Below are 18,395 nucleotides of genomic sequence, written 5' to 3'. Positions count from 1 at the left end.
GCGTTTTGAAGAGTACCCAGCATGTAGTAAGCACGATGCAGCGATTACTGTTAATTTACTTTTCATGATCTATGGTACCCCCAAATTTTTAATGTATTGCTTTTATCATCAGAAAAATCAATTTAGATTAATAAAAGAAATACTAAGGTTCCAAGCTATACCATGAGACTGTAGAAGAAGTGGGCAGTTCAAATGGAGCACTTTGGAATAATTTTTGTAACGCAAAGTTTCTGAGTTCTTGCCTCAGTCTAGGCTAGCAAAGGTTGGCATGTTTTCAAATCCAAATGTAAAGAATGCTAAGAAAAATCGTGTATTGGCAATGATTTGAATAGAAACAAGTTCCTTTCATTTGTAACTGCAGCACATAGTTTTCTCCCAAGTCAAATTCTGCCAGTGAAGAGTAGAAAATGGTTAGAAAGTCAGTCTGGGGCAATGGAGGTGGCACTGGCCTGCCCACAGCAAAATTCTGTGGGCTCTTAAGAAAACCTGGATGGTTCTTTTCCTGGAGAGTTTACTTTTTCTATGGAATACTTGAGACAGAAAGCAAACCTAAAGGTGCTAAGCCAGGTTCTAGGCATGTTGTATTTGGAATTGCTTGTGATGGTCAATACAAAGGCCATGATTTGTGACAGCCAATACCTTGGTCCTTTCTGGTCCCACAGGCTCATGATGAAGAATCTGCACATTCTTGCTCTCAGTCATCAGACCCCTGAGTAGCCTTAAAAGGAGAGCTAGGTACTGAAAATAGATTCTCCCCTCTCGTCTGAAACACCTTGATGCTCTCCAAAATGGTGCTTCATAGACTCTCGATTGTCCCAACCCATTCTTCTCTTATCTCATGGAAGAAAAGCCCCAGCTCAAAGATCCTGTGGGATCTCATTTGATTCAACTTCTGTAATCAATAAAAGGTACTCTCTCCTCTGTCTAAATGGATGAAAATTGGTTGATTCTTGTTAGATTAGGACATAGTTTTTGCCCTCTACTCTTAGCCTCATCTTAATCCCTTCCTTCAAAAAATCTGTGTGGTTCCATCATCTATTTTTTAATGTATCATTTTCTCCATCTCAATGTGCCAGCACCTTCTCAAAGCCAATATACGTCCAAAATCAAGCTTATAGCTAGTTTCTCTCCCTATCTTGTTTCTTATCTCTTTGGAATCACTAACTCAACTTTCTTCTTCCCTTAAATGCCTATCATGTGTGAAGCACTTCCAATTGATCTCTAAGATCTCTCTTTGATAAATCCAACAGTCACTTCCTGGTCCTCATCTTATTGGACCTATCAGTAGCATTTGACTCAGTTGATCACTTTTTCCTTCTTGAAACCTTTTCTTCATTTGCCTTGACACACACACACACACACACACACGAGTTTTCTCCAACTTTAATGGTTTCTCCTTGGTTTGCTGCTTCCTCTGCTTTTCCCCAGCCTTCATGTTGATGTGCTAAGGCTCAGCCATTGGTTCTCTTCTCTATCTGCATCTCTACTATGGTAATCTCATCTCATAGTTTCATAGCTTTAAATATCACCCATGTGCTGAACTTCCAAATGTCTATCTTAGGTCAGTCTTCTCTCCCATACTGCATGCTCATATATCCAATTGCTTACTAGACATCTCTGATTGTCTAACAGATGTATAAACTCACCATCTATGAAACTGAACTCCCAATCTTACCCCCAAACCTACTCAATAAATAGAGACTTCCTCATTTCAACTGATGGCAGTACCATCCTTCCAAGTTGTGTAAACAAAAACCCTGAAGTCATTCTTGAATTTTTCCCCTCACAACTCATTTATTCTGTCAGGAAATCCTTTTGGCTGTACTTTCAAAAATACATCTAGACTTGACCACTTCTCCCCCCTTCTACTGCAGCCATTCTGGTGCAAGTCATCAATGTCTTGCCTGGATTACTGCAATAGTCTCTTAACCAGTCTTCATGTTTCTGTCCTTGTCCTGGTACAATCTATTCTTAACACAGCAGCCAAAACAATCCCTTTAAAACATGAGTCAGATCACATCACTCGTTTGCCAAAAATCCTCCAATGGGATTGCTGAGAGCAAAAGTCAAAGTTCTTGCAATGGCCCACAATACCCTGTAGGATGTCTCCCTCCCTGTTACCTCTGCAACCTCTCCCACTGCTGTCTACCTCACTCACTCTTTTTCAGCCAGCAACCTTCTTTGCTTTTTCTCAAACAAGCTGGTACTCTTCTATCTTGGAATCTGAAGGCTTAAGGCCAAACCATTTTCTATTGCAGTGAAATGGTCACAGCAGACTCAAGTCCCCCTAGACCATGCTGCATGGTCTGGGCTCAGGAAAGATACAATGCAAATGAGGGCACAGAGTCTGGGGGTTAGTGCTAGCACTTTGCTTCTCACTGTCTTGCCCAGTCTCTCTCATTCATTTAGCAGACACTTACTGAGTGCTTACTGTTGCCAGCCCTGGCCAGGGCTGGGCATTTACGTACATAGTCTCATTTACCCTCACCACAACCCTCGCAGGCAGGTATCATGAATGTTCCCATTTTACAAGTGGGGACCTTGCTCAGAGAGGTGAAGTAACTCAGCCAAGTTGCAGTTAGCTAATTTCAGGTCTGAGATTTGGATGCAGGAAGCAGTGACACCAAAGTCCTTGTCCTGCCCACTTTGTCAAGCTGCCTCCCAGGTGCTGAGGAGATATTTGATAGAAGCACAAGCAAATGAATGACCCAAAGGATTGCAGTTTTGATAAGCACAATTTAACCACCATTGACAATGCAGAGGGGTAAAGCAATGACATTAATGTTTTGTTAAAGAGATGTTCTTGAAATACAAGTGCTGATATGACCTAAGTGTTTGAATGAAACTTTCTGGAGGAGAGATCTGAGCTCTTACCTTCTTTACTGATACTCTGAAAAGGGGCTCTAACCCCTTTCTTCTCAAGATACGTAATATAGTTACCTTGTTAAACCTCCAAGTCCTTTTCAGCTCAAGTACTACACTGGGCTCAAAGGTCTAGGAGGCCATGACAATCATCTAAGCATTTCCTCCCCTCTGTTGGGCGAGGTAGCCACAGTGAAATATAAAAGTGCCTGTTGACTACAATCTGATAACCATCTCAAATTGTACTAATCTTATCAAGACCCCGGAATGTGTAAATCAGCAGAGATGGAAATGTGATGACCCAAGACTAATTTCAAGACAAATGACATAGAACTCAACCCCTTAAAATACAAAAGACCAAGTTTTGAGAGGGTAGGCAGCTCAGAGCCCGCATCTCTCCCAGCTATCAAAGAGTTTTGTAACAATTACTGGATTCTGTCACTGACCCAGGAAACTCCGGCCAAGAAGCTCTGTCATCCCAGCCTGCATGTGTCTGCTTGAATAGTTCAAGCCATCACTCTCCGTCACACAGAGGTTAGTGAAACTGTTCCCTGGATTACTAGTCTGAGAAAAAAACTGTCACCAGAACCTCTTACACAATAAATTAATGATGCAATAATCACCTAATTCCCCAAATTTGCAAATTATCAATATCTAAATATAAAAATGGACGAAAGAATTTAAAAATCTCATGTTGTGGCATTATCAATGCGGTATTTTAAGTACTTCTTTGATTATTCCACTAAAGTACTGTTTCAATCAATGTAGTAAAAATTCAACACTCTTATGTATTTGAGAAAACCATTTAAAAAGGCCCATTAGCCAAAAGATCCGAGTGGAGGTAGAGGCCAAGAAACTGTCACTGACAATCCTTAATCCTCTCAGATCTTTTAATTGGGGGTTCCTGCATGTTGACAGGCACATAAGGTCTAACCGCAAAAGCTTTTCCCCAAGAAAGTTATCTATGCACTGACGCTGTCTTCAGGGACACATGCAAACTAGCATCAGGGAACTCTGTTTAGTGGCAGGCCACTCTCCCACGTTGCCACTTTACAGAAGCACCAGTGGCATGTTTGTCACTTTGCTCAGCCTAAGTGGGGAGCCATAGAGAGGAGGACTCCTGGCCCTGGTCCCAGCTGTGGGCAGAGTACTTTGCTTTAGTGGTCAAAAGAGGAGGAGGCCGTCCTCTGCTCTCCCCTCCCGCAAAGCCATCCTGCCCCACCTCTCCTAAGGGGTTAGACTGAGCAAGAGAAGGCCACAGCATCCACACCAGGCCACGGCACAGAGCAGCATTCTCAGTTAGCAAACCTGCTCCCCCTGGTCAGGAGGAAAAGTGACTCTGACAACTGGGGATTAAAACCAGGAGATGCAAGGGAGGGAACATTCCAGGGTGAAATTAAAAAATAAAAAAAAAAAGAAAGAAAGAAAAAAAGAAAGGAAAAGAAACAAAAGAAGTGAAAAGAAAGGAAAATGCACAAAGCCCATGAGGTGGTCTGGTTAACCATGGGTTAGAATCAGGTTTAGAGAATCACACGGGAACTCAGTGTCTCAGCGAATCCAAAAACCCCAGGTGAAAGATAGTGGGTGAAAGGCATTTCTGTTCGTGGAAACAGGAAGTTTCCTTCTTTCACCACTTAATCTGTCTCATTTAATTTTTTCTTTTTTCTTTTTGTCTATTTGTAACCCGAATTTGGACCATCAATCATTTTTAGCTGCCCAGCATTTTTCTCTTTCCACAGTTGAAAGAACAACAAAGATGGGGTCCAAAGAGCCCTTTCCCACAGCCAATTCCAATCAGCCCTCCTCTCCCAGGGTTACAGGGTGCTCAGAGCAGACATTCCCAGTGGGACATGCCACACACAGCAAGTCGCCAAACCAGACTGCACTAAAGGGCTTCTCGGGGACTTACTTGTACTTGTGCTGGTTCCAATCGTATTGATTGTGGTGGGGACGGATGAAGAGGAGTAGAGGGGCACGTGGCCATTCTCACACCCCAGGCTTTTGTCCTGCCAGTTGGAGGCGTTGATGCAAATCCCAGAATCCCGAGAGTTCTGCCACCCATTAAGCTTGTCGTCGGAGTTCTGTCTTTGGTGATAGTAGTGCGTCTGCCCATAATCCACAGAGTCCGAGCGGCCTCGGTTCTGGCCGCCAAAGCTGGTCGACGTGCGGTCCTCTAAGTGGTTCAGCCACATGGCCAAAGCACTGCGGTCTTCCAATGAAGTGGCCGGATGGATCAAAGCATAGGACAGCAGCTGCCTGCTCTCCTCGATGTGCTGGTTGTGTTCAATGGAGTGCGCCAGGATTTTGGGCAGCAGTTTCATATACTCTACTTTTGCGTCGAGGTTTCCTGGCTTCAGCAAAGGCAGGTGAGTTAACAGGAGGGAAATCACTTTATCCTTGGATTCCTGTTGCCATTGGTTAATGATTCCTGAAAAGGAAAATATGCAGGGCAAATAAGCAATTACACCCACAGTGGCATCAAGCACCACACTGTAAAGAGAATTCCTGGGGATTAGAGTCTCAATCTACGTACCCTGGCTAAATTTTCTCAAAACAGCCTCTGCATTGAGTTGGATAACTGACCTCAGGTTGTCAGGGGGCAGTGACTTCAATGAAACATGAAACAAACGCTCTGAGATGTTTGGGTGCTCAATCTAATTCTCATGCAGGTCTCCAAAGAGGCTATGACCACTTCGGTACAAACAAATACAATTTACAGCCATTTTATTTCTTAGGAAAGTCTAGGCAAAGCCTCAGATAGGTGAAGAAGGAATAAGAAAATCTCCATGGAAAAGTGAGTATAATCAAGGGTCCATATAGTGGAGTCCGCGAAGATACGGCTGCTTTCCCTTCCCCAGACATTTGTGGAAAGTGGCTGAAGCCCTGACAAAGGCACTTGTTTGAAGTTGGTTAAACTTCCTAGACGGAGAAATCTGTCAGGGAAAAAAGGACACCCCTCAGCTCGGTGAAGTACGCCTGCACCTTCCTCAGGAGAAGCTGACTCAGAAAATGACTGTGATCTCAAAGCTAGAATGAACAATAGACCCAAGACTTAGCTCCAGTGGCACCTCCGATCACACATGCTAAGCAAGCTATTTTTCTTTAAATGTAGAAGATCTGTTTGGTTATTTTTATTATGATAAAATATACATAATATTTGCCATTTTAACCATGTTTAAGTGTACAGCTCTGTGGCATTAAGTACATACATATTGTTGTGCAGCCATCACCACTATCCATCTCCAGATCTTTATCTTCCCAAACTGAAACTCTGTACCCATGAAACACTGACTCCTCATTCTCCCTCTCCCATCCCCTGATGACCATCATTCTACTTTCTGTCTCTATATATTTGACTACTCTAGTTACTGTATTTAAGTGGAATTATATAGTATTTGCCCTTTTGTGACAAACTTATTGCACTTAGCATAATGTCTTCAAGGTTCATCCATGAAAAGATTTGTTTTTAACACTCTCCCAAGGAACCCCTCCTATTCCCTACTATTCAAAACACAAATTTTTTGCCGTTAGGTAAACATGGATTAATTGCCTTAACTGGCCTTTGAAAAGTAGCTTGTTTTGGAGACTGATAGTTATCCATGGGGCCTGGAATGATAGGAAAGAAAGCTCCCTCCAGAAAAGTCATTCCGAACACCTGAACACCTCAACTGGCCCAGTGATGACTGTAGAAGGGCTAGGACTTTCACAAAGTATCTGCAGGGTTGAAAAGGCACTTCTGGAATTTAGCAGAAGGGCTTCACAATTCTAGTGAGGCACAAACATACCAGAACAAGCTCAAGAGTCAGTGTTGACCATAAGCTACAAATGCACCAGCTGTGTAGGATAAGGCCTCTCAAGACGAAGGGGTGTATTCAATGAAAAGTATTAGGCGAGAAAGACATGGTAGGTAATGAAAGAATGTGGGCTTCAGAGTCAGGCACACATTGGCATGAATCCCAGCTCTGGCACCTAATTGGCAATGGAACTTTGGTAAGTTACTCAATCTCTCTGAGCCTCAACTCTCTCATCAGTGAAGAGTGCTACCAAGAGCACCTGTCTCTCCTTGTGTTATAAGATTAAATGAGGTAATATATCAAAAGGACCAGTCAAATACTTGATAGTGGAAATAATTCCTTCTATTTGTCTCTGCATTAGTCAGGCCCATGTTAGAGCCATGCTGGGTGGTTTCAGATACCAAGTTTTAAAAATAATAGAGGCCAGATACTCCAATAAAGATCTATTAAAAAAAACAGAGACCAGAGATGACCCAGGGAAGGTCATTAAAAATTATCAGAGTTGATACAAAGCTACAGTAATCAAGACAGCATGGTACTGGCACAAAAACAGACACATGGATCAGTGGAACAGAACAGAGACCCCAGAAATAAACCCACACACCTACGGTCAATTAATCTTCAAGGAAGGAGGTAAGAATATACAATGGAGAAAAGACAGTCTCTTCAGCAAGTGGTGTTGGAAAGTTGGATACCCAGCCAGATGTAAATAAATCAATGAAGTTAGAACACACCAGCACACCATACACAAAAATAAACTTAAAATGGCTTAAAGACTTAAATATAAAACATGATACCATAAAACTCCTAGAAGAGAACACAGGCAAAACATTCTCTGACATAAATCATATCAATGTTTTCTTAGGTCAGTCTTCCAAGGCAATAGAAATAAAAGCAAAAATAAACAAATGGAACCTAATCAAACTTGCAAGCTTTTGTACAGCAAAGGAAACCATAAACAAAATGAAAAGACAACCTACAGGCTGGGAGAAATATTTGCAATTGATGTGACCGACAAGGGCTTAATTTCCAAAATATACAAGCAGCACATACAACTCAATTACGAAAAAAAAACAAACAACCCAATCGAAAAATGGGCAGAAGACCTAAATAGACATTTCTCCAAAGAAGACATACAGATGGCCAACAGGCACATGAAAAGACGTTCAACATCGCGAATTATTAGAGAAATGTGAATCAAAACTACAATGAGGGGGCTTCCCTGGTGGTGCAGTGGTTAAGAATCTGCCTGCCAATGCAAGGCACACAGGTTCAATCCCTGGTCTGGGAAGAGCCCACATGCCGTGGAGCAACTAAGCCCATGCACCGCAACTACTGAGCCTGCGCTCCAGAGCCCACAAGCCACAACTACTGAACCTGCGTGCCACAACTACTGAAGCCCGTGAGCCTAGAGCCCGTGCTCCTTAACAAGAGAAGCCACTGCAATGAGAAGCCTGCATACCTCAATGAAGAGTAGCCTCCGCTAGCCGCAACTAGAGAAAGCCTGTGCACAGCAACAAAGACCCAACACAGCCAAAAATAAATAAATAAAATAAATTTTTTAAAAAATTTAAAAACTACAAAGAGGTACCACCTCACACCAGTTAGAATCGCCATCATAAAAAAGTCTACAAATAACAAATGTTAGAGAGGGTGTAGAGAAAAGGGAGCCCTCCTACACTGTTGGTGGGAATGTAAATTGGTGCAGCCACTATGGAAAACCATATGGAGGTTCCTCAGAAAACTAAAAATAGAGTTGCCATGTGATCCAGCAATCCCACTGCTGGGCATATATCTGGACAAAACTGTAATTCAAACAGATACATGCAACTCTATGCATAGCAGCACTATTCACAATAGCCAAGACATGGAAACAACCTAAATGTCCATCGACAGATGAATGGATAAAGATGTGGTACATATACACAATAGAATACTACTCAGCCACAAAAAAGAATGAAATAATGCCATTTGCAGCAACATGGATGGACCTAGAGATTATGATACTAAGTGAAGTAAGTCAGAAGGAGAAAGACAAATACCATATGATTATCACTTATATGTGGAATCTAAAATATAACACAAATGAACTTATCTACAAAACAGAAACAGACTCACAGACGTAGAGAACAGACTTGTAGTTGCCAAGGGTTGGGGGGTGGGGTTGGACTGGGAGTTTGGGATTAGCAGATGCAAACTATTATATATAGAATGGATAAACAACAAGATCCTACTGTATAGCATAGGGAACTATATTCAATATCCTGTGATAAGCCTTAATTGAAAAGAATATGAAAAAGTATATATATATATGTGTGTGTGTGTGTGTGTGTATGTATAACTGAACACTTCGCTGTACAGTGGAAGTTAACACAACACTGCATTAATAAATCAACTATACTTCAATAAAATAAAATTTTAAAATATTATCAGAGTCGGAAAAGAGGTAGAAAGTCAAAGGTAAAAAATAATGGGCTTACAACTGAACAATATGAAGAGATACCTGACTTTTTTCAAGTAGGGATTTCATAAGGAGATGGACAGTCAACTACTTGAAGCAAAAGTCTTCAAATTGAAGCATGAGAGAATAAGATTGGATGTGCAGTTCCAGAATGACAAAAGACTCAGAGGAGTCTCCAAGAAAGTCTCTACAACCTCCATCCTCGGGGCCTGAAGAATAGAGATAGATGGTCCAGAGAAGCACTGTCAGATAGAAATATAATGCGAGCATACGCAATTTAAAATTTTCTAGTATTAAAAGAAAAGTAAAAAGGAGGTAAAATTAATTTTAATGATATATTTAATTTAATCCATTATATCATTATATTATTTCAACTTGTAAGCAGTAAAAATTACTGATGAAACATTTTACATTTTCTTTGTATTAAGTCTTCAAAATACAGGGTGCACTTCAGACTACCCAAGGCAAGCTACAGATTCAGTGTAATCTATATCAAAGTACTAATGGCATTTTTCACAGAACTAGAACAAATAATTTAAAAATTTGTATGGAAACAAAGAAAACCCCAAATGGACAAATCAATCTTGAGAAAGAAGAACTGGAGGAGTCATGCTCCCTGACTTCAGACTATCCTACAAAGATACAGTAATCAAAACAGTATGGTACTGGCACAAAAACAGACGCATAGATCAATGGATCAGAATAGAGAGTCCAGAAATAAACCCACATACATATGGTCAATTAATATACAACAAAGGCGGCAAGAATATACAGTGCAGAAAAGACAGTCTCTTCAATAAGTGGTGCTGGGAAAACCAGACAGCTACATGTGAAAGAATGAAATTAAAACATTCTTTAATGCCATATACAAAAATAAACTCAAAATGGATTAAAGACCAAATGTAAGACCAGAAATGATAAAACTCCTAGAAGAAAACATAGGCAGAACACTCTTTGACATAAATCACAGCAATACTTTTTTGGATCCATCCCCTAAAGCAAAGGAAATAAAAGTGAAAATAAATAAACAGGACCTAGTTAAACTTAAAAGATTTTGCAGAGCAAAGAAAACCACTGACAAAATGAAAAGACAACCTACTGAATGGGAGAAAATATTGGCAAATGATATGACCAATAAGGGGTTAATTTCCAACATATATAAACAGCTCATACAACTCAACATCAAAAAAACAACCTGATTAAAAAATTGGCAGAAGAACTGAATAGACATTTTTCCAAAGAGGAAATGTAGATGGCCAACGGGCACATGAAAAGATGCTCAACATTGCTAATTATCAGGGAAATGCAATCAAAACCACAATGAGATATTACCTCACACCTGTCAGAATGGCTATCAACAAAAAGAACACAAATAACAAATGTTGGTGAAGATCTGGAGTAAAGGGAACCCTCTGTTGGTGGGAATGTAAATTGGTGCAGCCACTGTGGAAAACAGTATGGAGCTTTCTCAAAAACTAAAAATAGAACTACTATATGACCCAGAAATTCCACTGCTGGGTATATATCCAAAAAAACCAAAAATGCTAATTTGAAAAGATACATGCACCCCAATGTTCATAGAAGCATTATTTACAATTGCCAAGGTATGGAAGTAACCTAAGTGTTCATCAACAGAGGAATGGATAAAGAAGATGTGGTACATATATACAATGGAATACTACTCAGCCATAAAAAATAATGAAATTTTGCAACAACATGGATGGACTTGGAGGGTACTATGCTAAGTGAAATAAGTCAGAGAAAGACAAATACTATATGATATTACTTATATGTGGAATCTAAAAAATACAACAAACGAGTGACTATAATAAAAAAGAAACAGGGCTTCCCTGGTGGTGCAGTGGTTAAGAATCCACCTGCCAATGCAGGGGACACGAGTTCAAGCCCTGGTCAGGGAAGATCCCACATGCCGCGGAGTAACTAAGCCCGTGCACCACAACTACTGAGCCTGCGCTTTAGAGCCCATGAGCCACAACTACTGAAGCCCATGCGCCTAGAGCCCATGCTCCGCAACAAGAGAAGCCACCCCAATGAGAAGCCTGAGCATCGCAACGAAGAGTAGCCCCTGCTCGCTGCAACTAGAGAAAGCCCCCTCGCAGCAACGAAGACCCAACGCAGCCAAAAAATAATAATAGATAAATAAATTTTTAAAAAAAGAAGCAGACTCAGATATGGGGAACAAACTAGTAGTTACCAGTGGGGAGAGGGAAGAAGTGGCAGTACAGGGGTAAGGGATTAAGAGGTACAAACTATTATGTATAAAGTAAGCTACAAGAATATCTTGTACAACACATGGAATGTAGCCAATATTTTATAATAACTATAAATGGAGTATAACCTTTAAAAATTGTGAATCACTATACTGCACACCTGTAACGTACACAATATTATACATCAACTATACTTCAATAAAAAAAATTTTTTTTTTAAATCCAGGGTGTACTTTACCACTGACAGTACATCTCAGCTTGGACTAGCCACAGCTGAAATGCTCAGAGGCCATGTGTGGCTGGTGACTACTGAATTGGCGAGCACAGGGCTGGAGACATTCAGATGGGGAAGGCGGGTGGGAGGGCACAGATGACCTCAGCAGGTCCCTCCAAGCTCCCTATATTTAGCAAATTGCCACCTGACACAAGACAACCCTCATGCATTCCACTAGGTATACAGCCTTTCTTTTAAAGTTGCTCTGGGAGATGAAGGAAGCACCAGTTCTAACTTTCTCATCAATACCTTTTCAGCAAACACCCGGCATGTTTTAAATTCTGAACATGCTTAGGATGAAGATAAAATCTATTCATTAAGCCCAAGGAACTAAAGAGGCACTGGCAAGAAGCAAAAGGGCCTGAAGTGAAGATGGATCTATGTCCAATGCCAACACTGATCACACGTAGCCAGTGTATACCCTGAAAAATGTATGTTTAAAAATAAAATTTGGGAACAACCTTTAATACAAATCCTTGAGGCTGAGGAACTCCCTAGCTTTTTGCGAGGTTACTTCCCTGTTTGGATATTCTACCCTTCCACGAAAGGTCAGCCTAAAAAAAGATTAGGAACAAAACCAAAATTTATCAATAAATAGGACTCAGAGTACAAACTAAACATGTTATCTCCAGGTAAGCCCTCTCTGGCAGGGATTAACCTGGGATCCAGAGGAGGAACAAGCACAGCAAAGAGGCTGCTGAGCCTTGGTCCCTTCCAGGCCTGAAAAGGTTTTTTCTCTATCCTTGGGACAGGGCTTGGATGCTGTGGGGCTGTGGTATGGCCATGAAGACAACTATGACTTTTGTTTACTGCCTCTGGGAACATGGAAATACGATGGCCTTCTGAGGGCTAACTACACCTACTGGATCAAACTGTTTCTGCCACAGCTCCAGCTGCCATGCTGAGAGCTAACAGTACTGAATGTTTTCTGTGTGCCAGGGACTCTTCTGAGCTCTGTGCATGTAATTCCTCGTTTCATCCTCACACGAAGCTTATGACACAGGTCCTATTACAGCCTCACTTTACGGATGGGGACACAGAGGCACAGAGAGGTCAAGTAACTTGCCCCAAGTCCCCCAGCTAGGGAGGTGGCAGAATGGGGGTATGCAAATTAGCATAAAGATACATAATGACTATCATACTAGAAGAGCTTGGTTATAAGCTACATATATTAATATTTATAATGCATACGTAATTATATACTACATATATAATTATATACTACACATGTAATTATATAATACATTAAAATATAATTATATAATATATAATTACACATACAATTAAAAAAAATTTTTTTAATTAAAAAAGAAAAATTTTGGCCGCACTCCATGGCATGTGGGATCTTAGCTCCCCGACCAGGGATCCACCCTGCACCCCCTGCATTGGAAGGTGGAGTGTTAACCACTGCACTGCCAGAGAAGTCCCTAAAATGTTTATATGTACATTCTATTTACAAATATAATAATGTAAAAAAATTTTAAGAATACATGGATAAGCAGAAGAGTTAGGTCGGCTATGGAAGTGTAGAAGAAAAGAAGGTACAGAGGACAATGTACCTTTTGTGGTTTTAAAATATGTCCACTATGTCTTTGTCAGTCCTCTCCAAAAGGTGGAGCCAATCAACTCCCTCTGAGAGCAAGCTGGGGTTAATGAGTCACTTCTATCGGATAGAATGTAGCAGAAGTGACAGTGCGTGACTTCATGGATTAGAAGAGGCACTGGGGCTTTTATCTTGCTCTCCCTTGGGTTACTCACTCTGCGGGAAGCCAGCTGCCATGCTGCGAGGACTCTCAAGCCACCCAGTAGGGACAGAGGTCTGGATGGTAAGGAACTAAGCCCTGCTGCCCGCAGCACCAACTTGGAAGCAGAACTCTTAGCCTTCGTGAAGCCTTCGGGTGACTACACTCCAGAGAACATCTTGAGGGGCCCTGCGTCGTATTCCTGAGCCAGAGAAACTGTGTGTGATAACATGTTTATTGTTGTATTAAGCGTCTACGTTTGGGGTAAAGATAACTGATACACCTATCTAAGTACCCCTCTAGGAAAAAGGAAGTTTTAGCCCTTTGGCTTCTAGTAGTTCAGTCCTTAGTGCAAGGTCATTCCCATTCTGAGCTGGACTCATGAAGCTAACCTGTTGCCACGAAACATTCCCCTCACTTAGCTTCCCTCATCCTGGTTATCCACTCACCAAACAACCTTTGGACTATGACTGAGCTCCCCAGGTACCTTTAGGGAGAGGATGAACTGATCATACAGACAAGGGATTTCTAGATTCTGTGATGACGATTTTTCAGGGCAACTTAATAAATGGTTTCTGATTATGATCTGTCTTCCTGTGGAGGCCCTCCTGTGCTGATTATATGGACTTCGAGAACATCTAGTCTCTCTGGCTCCTTTGAGTACATAAGGTCCCTCCTTATGGCAAATTAATCAGCCAGCACTGATTGGCTGAATCAGTCTCTCAGGGGGAGTATCCCCAGAGCACTGACGAGAGCGAGAATCTCCACCTTCAAACAGAAGCCCGGCCCTGCATGCGGGGACTTGGTATAGGAACGGCAGGTCCTGCCCAGCTGCCCACTGGCCTTCTTTGTGTCATCCACACCACCTGCCAGGCAGAAGGAGCCTTTACTGAGATGTGTATTCAAGGAATTCTCCTTACTGGGGAAGACCCAGGAATCCTCAAAATGTTCAACTAATCGATCACTTTGTGATGCAGTTTCTATTATTATCCACCCCAATATCACTCTCGTCGGTAGACAGTCTAGAGGACGGAAGTCCAAGAACAATAAGGTTCAATGATGCCAACTCACCTCTATTACTTTCTCTGAATGTTTTCTTTATTATTTCTCTGGATAAGCAGCAGAGATAAGAGTTTTCTGGATGTTTTATGTGGGTAAAAGCTAATGATTTATAATTTATAAACCAGTGACATAGGAGTAGTAAAAAAAATCTTGAAAGAGGTATAATTAAAGACCATGAAGATTAGGAAGCTGTCCCAGTGATTCTTGGAGTGACAAAGAATATGTTTAAATACCAAATCTGGTATTATTACTACACAATGGTATGTCAATGTTTAAGGGCTCCAGTCGTTAGTAAATTACCTTTAAAGTGCTATTTTATTATACCCTTGTTTTCAGTTTAATAAAATTTACCATAAAAGAGTTTCTCACAGGTGTATTTAGGCAATTTGCTCATGCGAGAAATGGCTGGAAATTAAATGCAAACGTACAAGAAGTACTGGTTAAATAAATGCGCTAAAAGGCAGGAATACAGTGGGTCTTAAATGGTCAAAAGCTCCCTGGAAGAATTTGTATTACAAACTCAATCCTAGACACATCGTGTAATAAAGGCTTCTAACTGTAGTGCATCTTTGCACAAATCAGGGACCGAAGGACAGTGGGAATACCACATGCCATGCGTTTGGTAGGGAAGGGAGCTGAGAGGGCACCTAAAAAGTCAGGGGGAAAATGGCAAAAACCAACATGGCAAACAATGGGATTCCTGTGTTGGCACCTGCATTTGCCTACTGTCTCCCAAGGAATCCTCTTGAGCTAGAGATGGCTAAAGAAACATCCCAGTAATTTGGTGGAGCCCTGCAAGAGATGTGGATTAGACCAGTTGTGATGGGGGACCCCAGATAACATGGAAGTGGTGCTGCAAGTGGTGCTTTGGGCAGATACAAAGGATTGAGAAGATAGAAACCTCCTCCCTATTTTCAAGGAGGGTGATTGCTGGCTGGTGGTCCCCACGGATCCTTGCCTCCTGGTCTTCATGCCCTTGTGTACTCTCCCCCAACACCGAATCTGAACAGTTGTATGTGACCAACAGAGTGTGAGGGAGGCGTTCTGAGATTAGGTCATAAAAGGCATTGCAGCTTGCACCTCACTCTCTTGGTTCACTCGCTCTGGCGGAAGCTATAGCCACTCCAATTGTGAAGACACGCAGGCAGCCCCAGGAGAGGCCGCCGTATGGGGAGGAACCCAGGCCTCCTGCTAAAAGTCAGCACCAACTTGCCAGCCATGTGAGTAAGCCACCTTGGAAGTGGATTCTCCAGCTCTAGTCAATATCTTGATTGCAACCTTGCCAGAGACTTTAAGCCAGAACTACTCAGCGAGGCCATCTCAAATTTCTGACCCTCAGAAAACTGTGAGATAAACGTTATTATGTGAAGCCATTAAGTTTTGGGGTAATTTGTCATATAGCAAAAGTTAACTAGTACAGGGAGCTTCATGTTACTTGGTAAAAAGAATCACTCAAAAATGCTGCTGCCCCTTGAATTCACTAGAAAAGGCAGGGATCTACGTAGTGGACTCCATAGCCCATTATAACCACCAGCGATTTCTCTGAAAGTACGATGGTGGTTAGGGGCTGGTTATTCATAGGCACCTGACCGTCCTCAAAGAGCAAGAACCAGACACCTCTGGCCCCAACAGATACTTATAATAATCCCTTACTGCTCCCAAGTGATCTTGTCATCTTTTCAGTGGGGACTTTCCATCTTAGTCCCTTTTCTCCTGGGTACCAGCATGGCTGGGCAATCCAGGAGGTCTCCTTTGCTCCTGAAGGACCCAGGTCAGCAGTAACTAGTCCTGAAATCTCAAGTTAGGGTTGGGATTCACCTTCAGGCTTCTGACCTCCTCCTGGCAATGGCTAACTCTCATAGGTCTGAGGCTGCCCTGCCCCTGAGGGCACATAAGACAGGCCAACTCCCCCTGCCACTTGCCTCAGTTCTGACCTCTGGCCTGACGAGTATGCAGACAACTCCCACAGTTGTATCTCCAGCACAGGTTAACAAGTCCCAAACTGAACTCTTGCTTTCACTCTCCCTACACCTGCGCCTTTGGTCTTCTTTTCTATCTCAGCAAATGGCTTTTCCATCTTCCCAGTAGTGCAAGTGGAAACCTTGGAGTATCCTTGACTACCTTTATCTGTCAGCAAATCCTACGTGCTGGATCTTCAAAATATATCCAGAATCTAACTATCAATGTAATAAGCAGAATGATCTTCTTATACCAGAAGATAGGTCATGTCACTTCTCTGATCAAACATTCCAATGGTAAAAGCCATAGAACGGACTATTAGCCCCTCTGTGATCTAACCCACCCCCTACTACTGTCCCTCATTCACATCCTGGCTCTCTTGCTGTTCCTTTACATGCTAGACCTGGGCCTACCTCCCAACATTTGCACCTGCCTGGAACGCTCTTCCCCCAGACCCACATCCAGCCTCCCTCAGTTCCGTCTTTGCTCACATGTTACCTTCTTAGTGAGACCTTCTCTGTACACACTCTTAAACTGCCCACATCGCCCCCTCACCCTACACTCCCTCTCCCCCGTCCTGCTTTACTGGTCTCCACAGCACTTATCATGTGACCTGCTGTGTACCACACTCAGTTTCCATCATTCTCTACTAGAATATAAGCTTCATGAGGGTAGTGATTTGTCTCCATTTCCCCTTGCATTACCATTTCCTTATTAATCACATTTTAAAATGGCTATATAAAATTGTCCCCAGGCGGGCTTCCCTGGTGGCGCAGTGGTTGAGAACCTGCCTGCCAATGCAGGGGACACGGGTTCGAGCCCTGGTCTGGGAAGATCCCACATGCCATGGAGCAACTGGGCCCATGAGCCACAACTACTGAGCCTGCGCGTCTGGAGCCTGTGCTCCGCAACGGGAGAGGCCGCGACAGTGAAGAGGCCCGCGCACCGCGATGAAGAGTGGCCCCCACTTGCCGCAACTAGAGAAAGCCCTCGCACAGAAACAAAGACCCAACACAGCCAAAAATAAAAAATAATAAATAAATAAATAATTTAAAAAAATAATAATAAAATAAAATAAAATAAAATTGTCCCCAGGCATTTTGTTTGATAGTTTATTAGACTTTGGGATTTCTTACTCAAAATCTGAGGTTCTTTCTAGAAATTTCCTTTAAACAAAGACTGATGGACTGGGTGACCTGGGAGCAATAGTAGGTACCAACTGTCACCCCAAAACTGTTCCGTCACCTCTTTCTTGTTTGACTCTGGAATTCTGATTAATTCTAGCTTTAACGTCAAATAGAAACAGGAATATGTAAAAGAGGAAAATAAAATGAGTAGCTCAGTTTTCAAAATCTTTACTACATGCCCCATTTCAATATTCTATTTAGGATGGAAAATTTCCCCAAGTGCTAGAAAACAAAAGCATAATGGGAGCTTTTCCTGATTGTAACTGACACCAATTAAAGTAATCTTCATGATAAAGATTTGTTAGGCTGAGACAGCAGAATTAAATGCATTTAATACGACTCTTTTGCAAACATCTGTTGAAGAAGGAGACAAAACCAATGCCAATAGGACTGTGTTAAGGCTGTGGCGTGTCCAAATTTTTTTGGCCATAAGTGATTATGTTCTAATAAAACCTCATAGGAATGGGCCTCCTAAGAGTCATATAAATTAGAGATGAAGAAAATGTTACCTTACTCTTGACAAATGCAAGACAAATCTTTGCAAACCACATTCGGCTAGTTTTTTTTATACTCAAAACCCCTCCGAGGAGAGGCGTTAAATGTTCTCAAAGCAGGAAGCTTTCCCAGTCGCTAATCTTCAGTGCCCCTCTCGCCCTCCCAGACCACCACTGACAAACCCCACATACCACAAAATGACTCTCCAATCGTATTTCAAAATAATGAATTAGCAATCCTCACGCTGACCATGCAGAAGAGAAAAACAGGCTTTGCACTCCTGCGCTTAGATTCAGGCCTTGCTCTATAAGCAGCGCTGGAAATGAGA

General features: G+C 42.0%; 1 protein-coding gene across 3 annotated transcripts in view; it reads right to left on the bottom strand.

Moving 5' to 3' along the window:
- The window catches only part of SAMD4A (sterile alpha motif domain containing 4A), a 223,709-nt gene that overhangs the window by 77,772 nt on the left and 127,542 nt on the right, over positions 1-18,395 (bottom strand). For all 3 annotated transcript variants that reach the window (XM_007192885.2, XM_007192886.2, XM_057543929.1), the window contains exon 3: positions 4,772-5,290. In XM_007192885.2, coding sequence (XP_007192947.2) covers positions 4,772-5,290 — 519 coding nt within the window. The remainder of the gene's footprint in view (positions 1-4,771; positions 5,291-18,395) is intronic.

This window comes from Balaenoptera acutorostrata, chromosome 3, assembly GCF_949987535.1.
Source record: "Balaenoptera acutorostrata chromosome 3, mBalAcu1.1, whole genome shotgun sequence".
In the NCBI taxonomy this organism is placed as follows: domain Eukaryota; kingdom Metazoa; phylum Chordata; class Mammalia; order Artiodactyla; family Balaenopteridae; genus Balaenoptera; species Balaenoptera acutorostrata.
The sequence above is the reverse complement of the archived record's forward strand: the minus strand, read 5'-3'. Positions and strand labels throughout refer to the sequence as shown.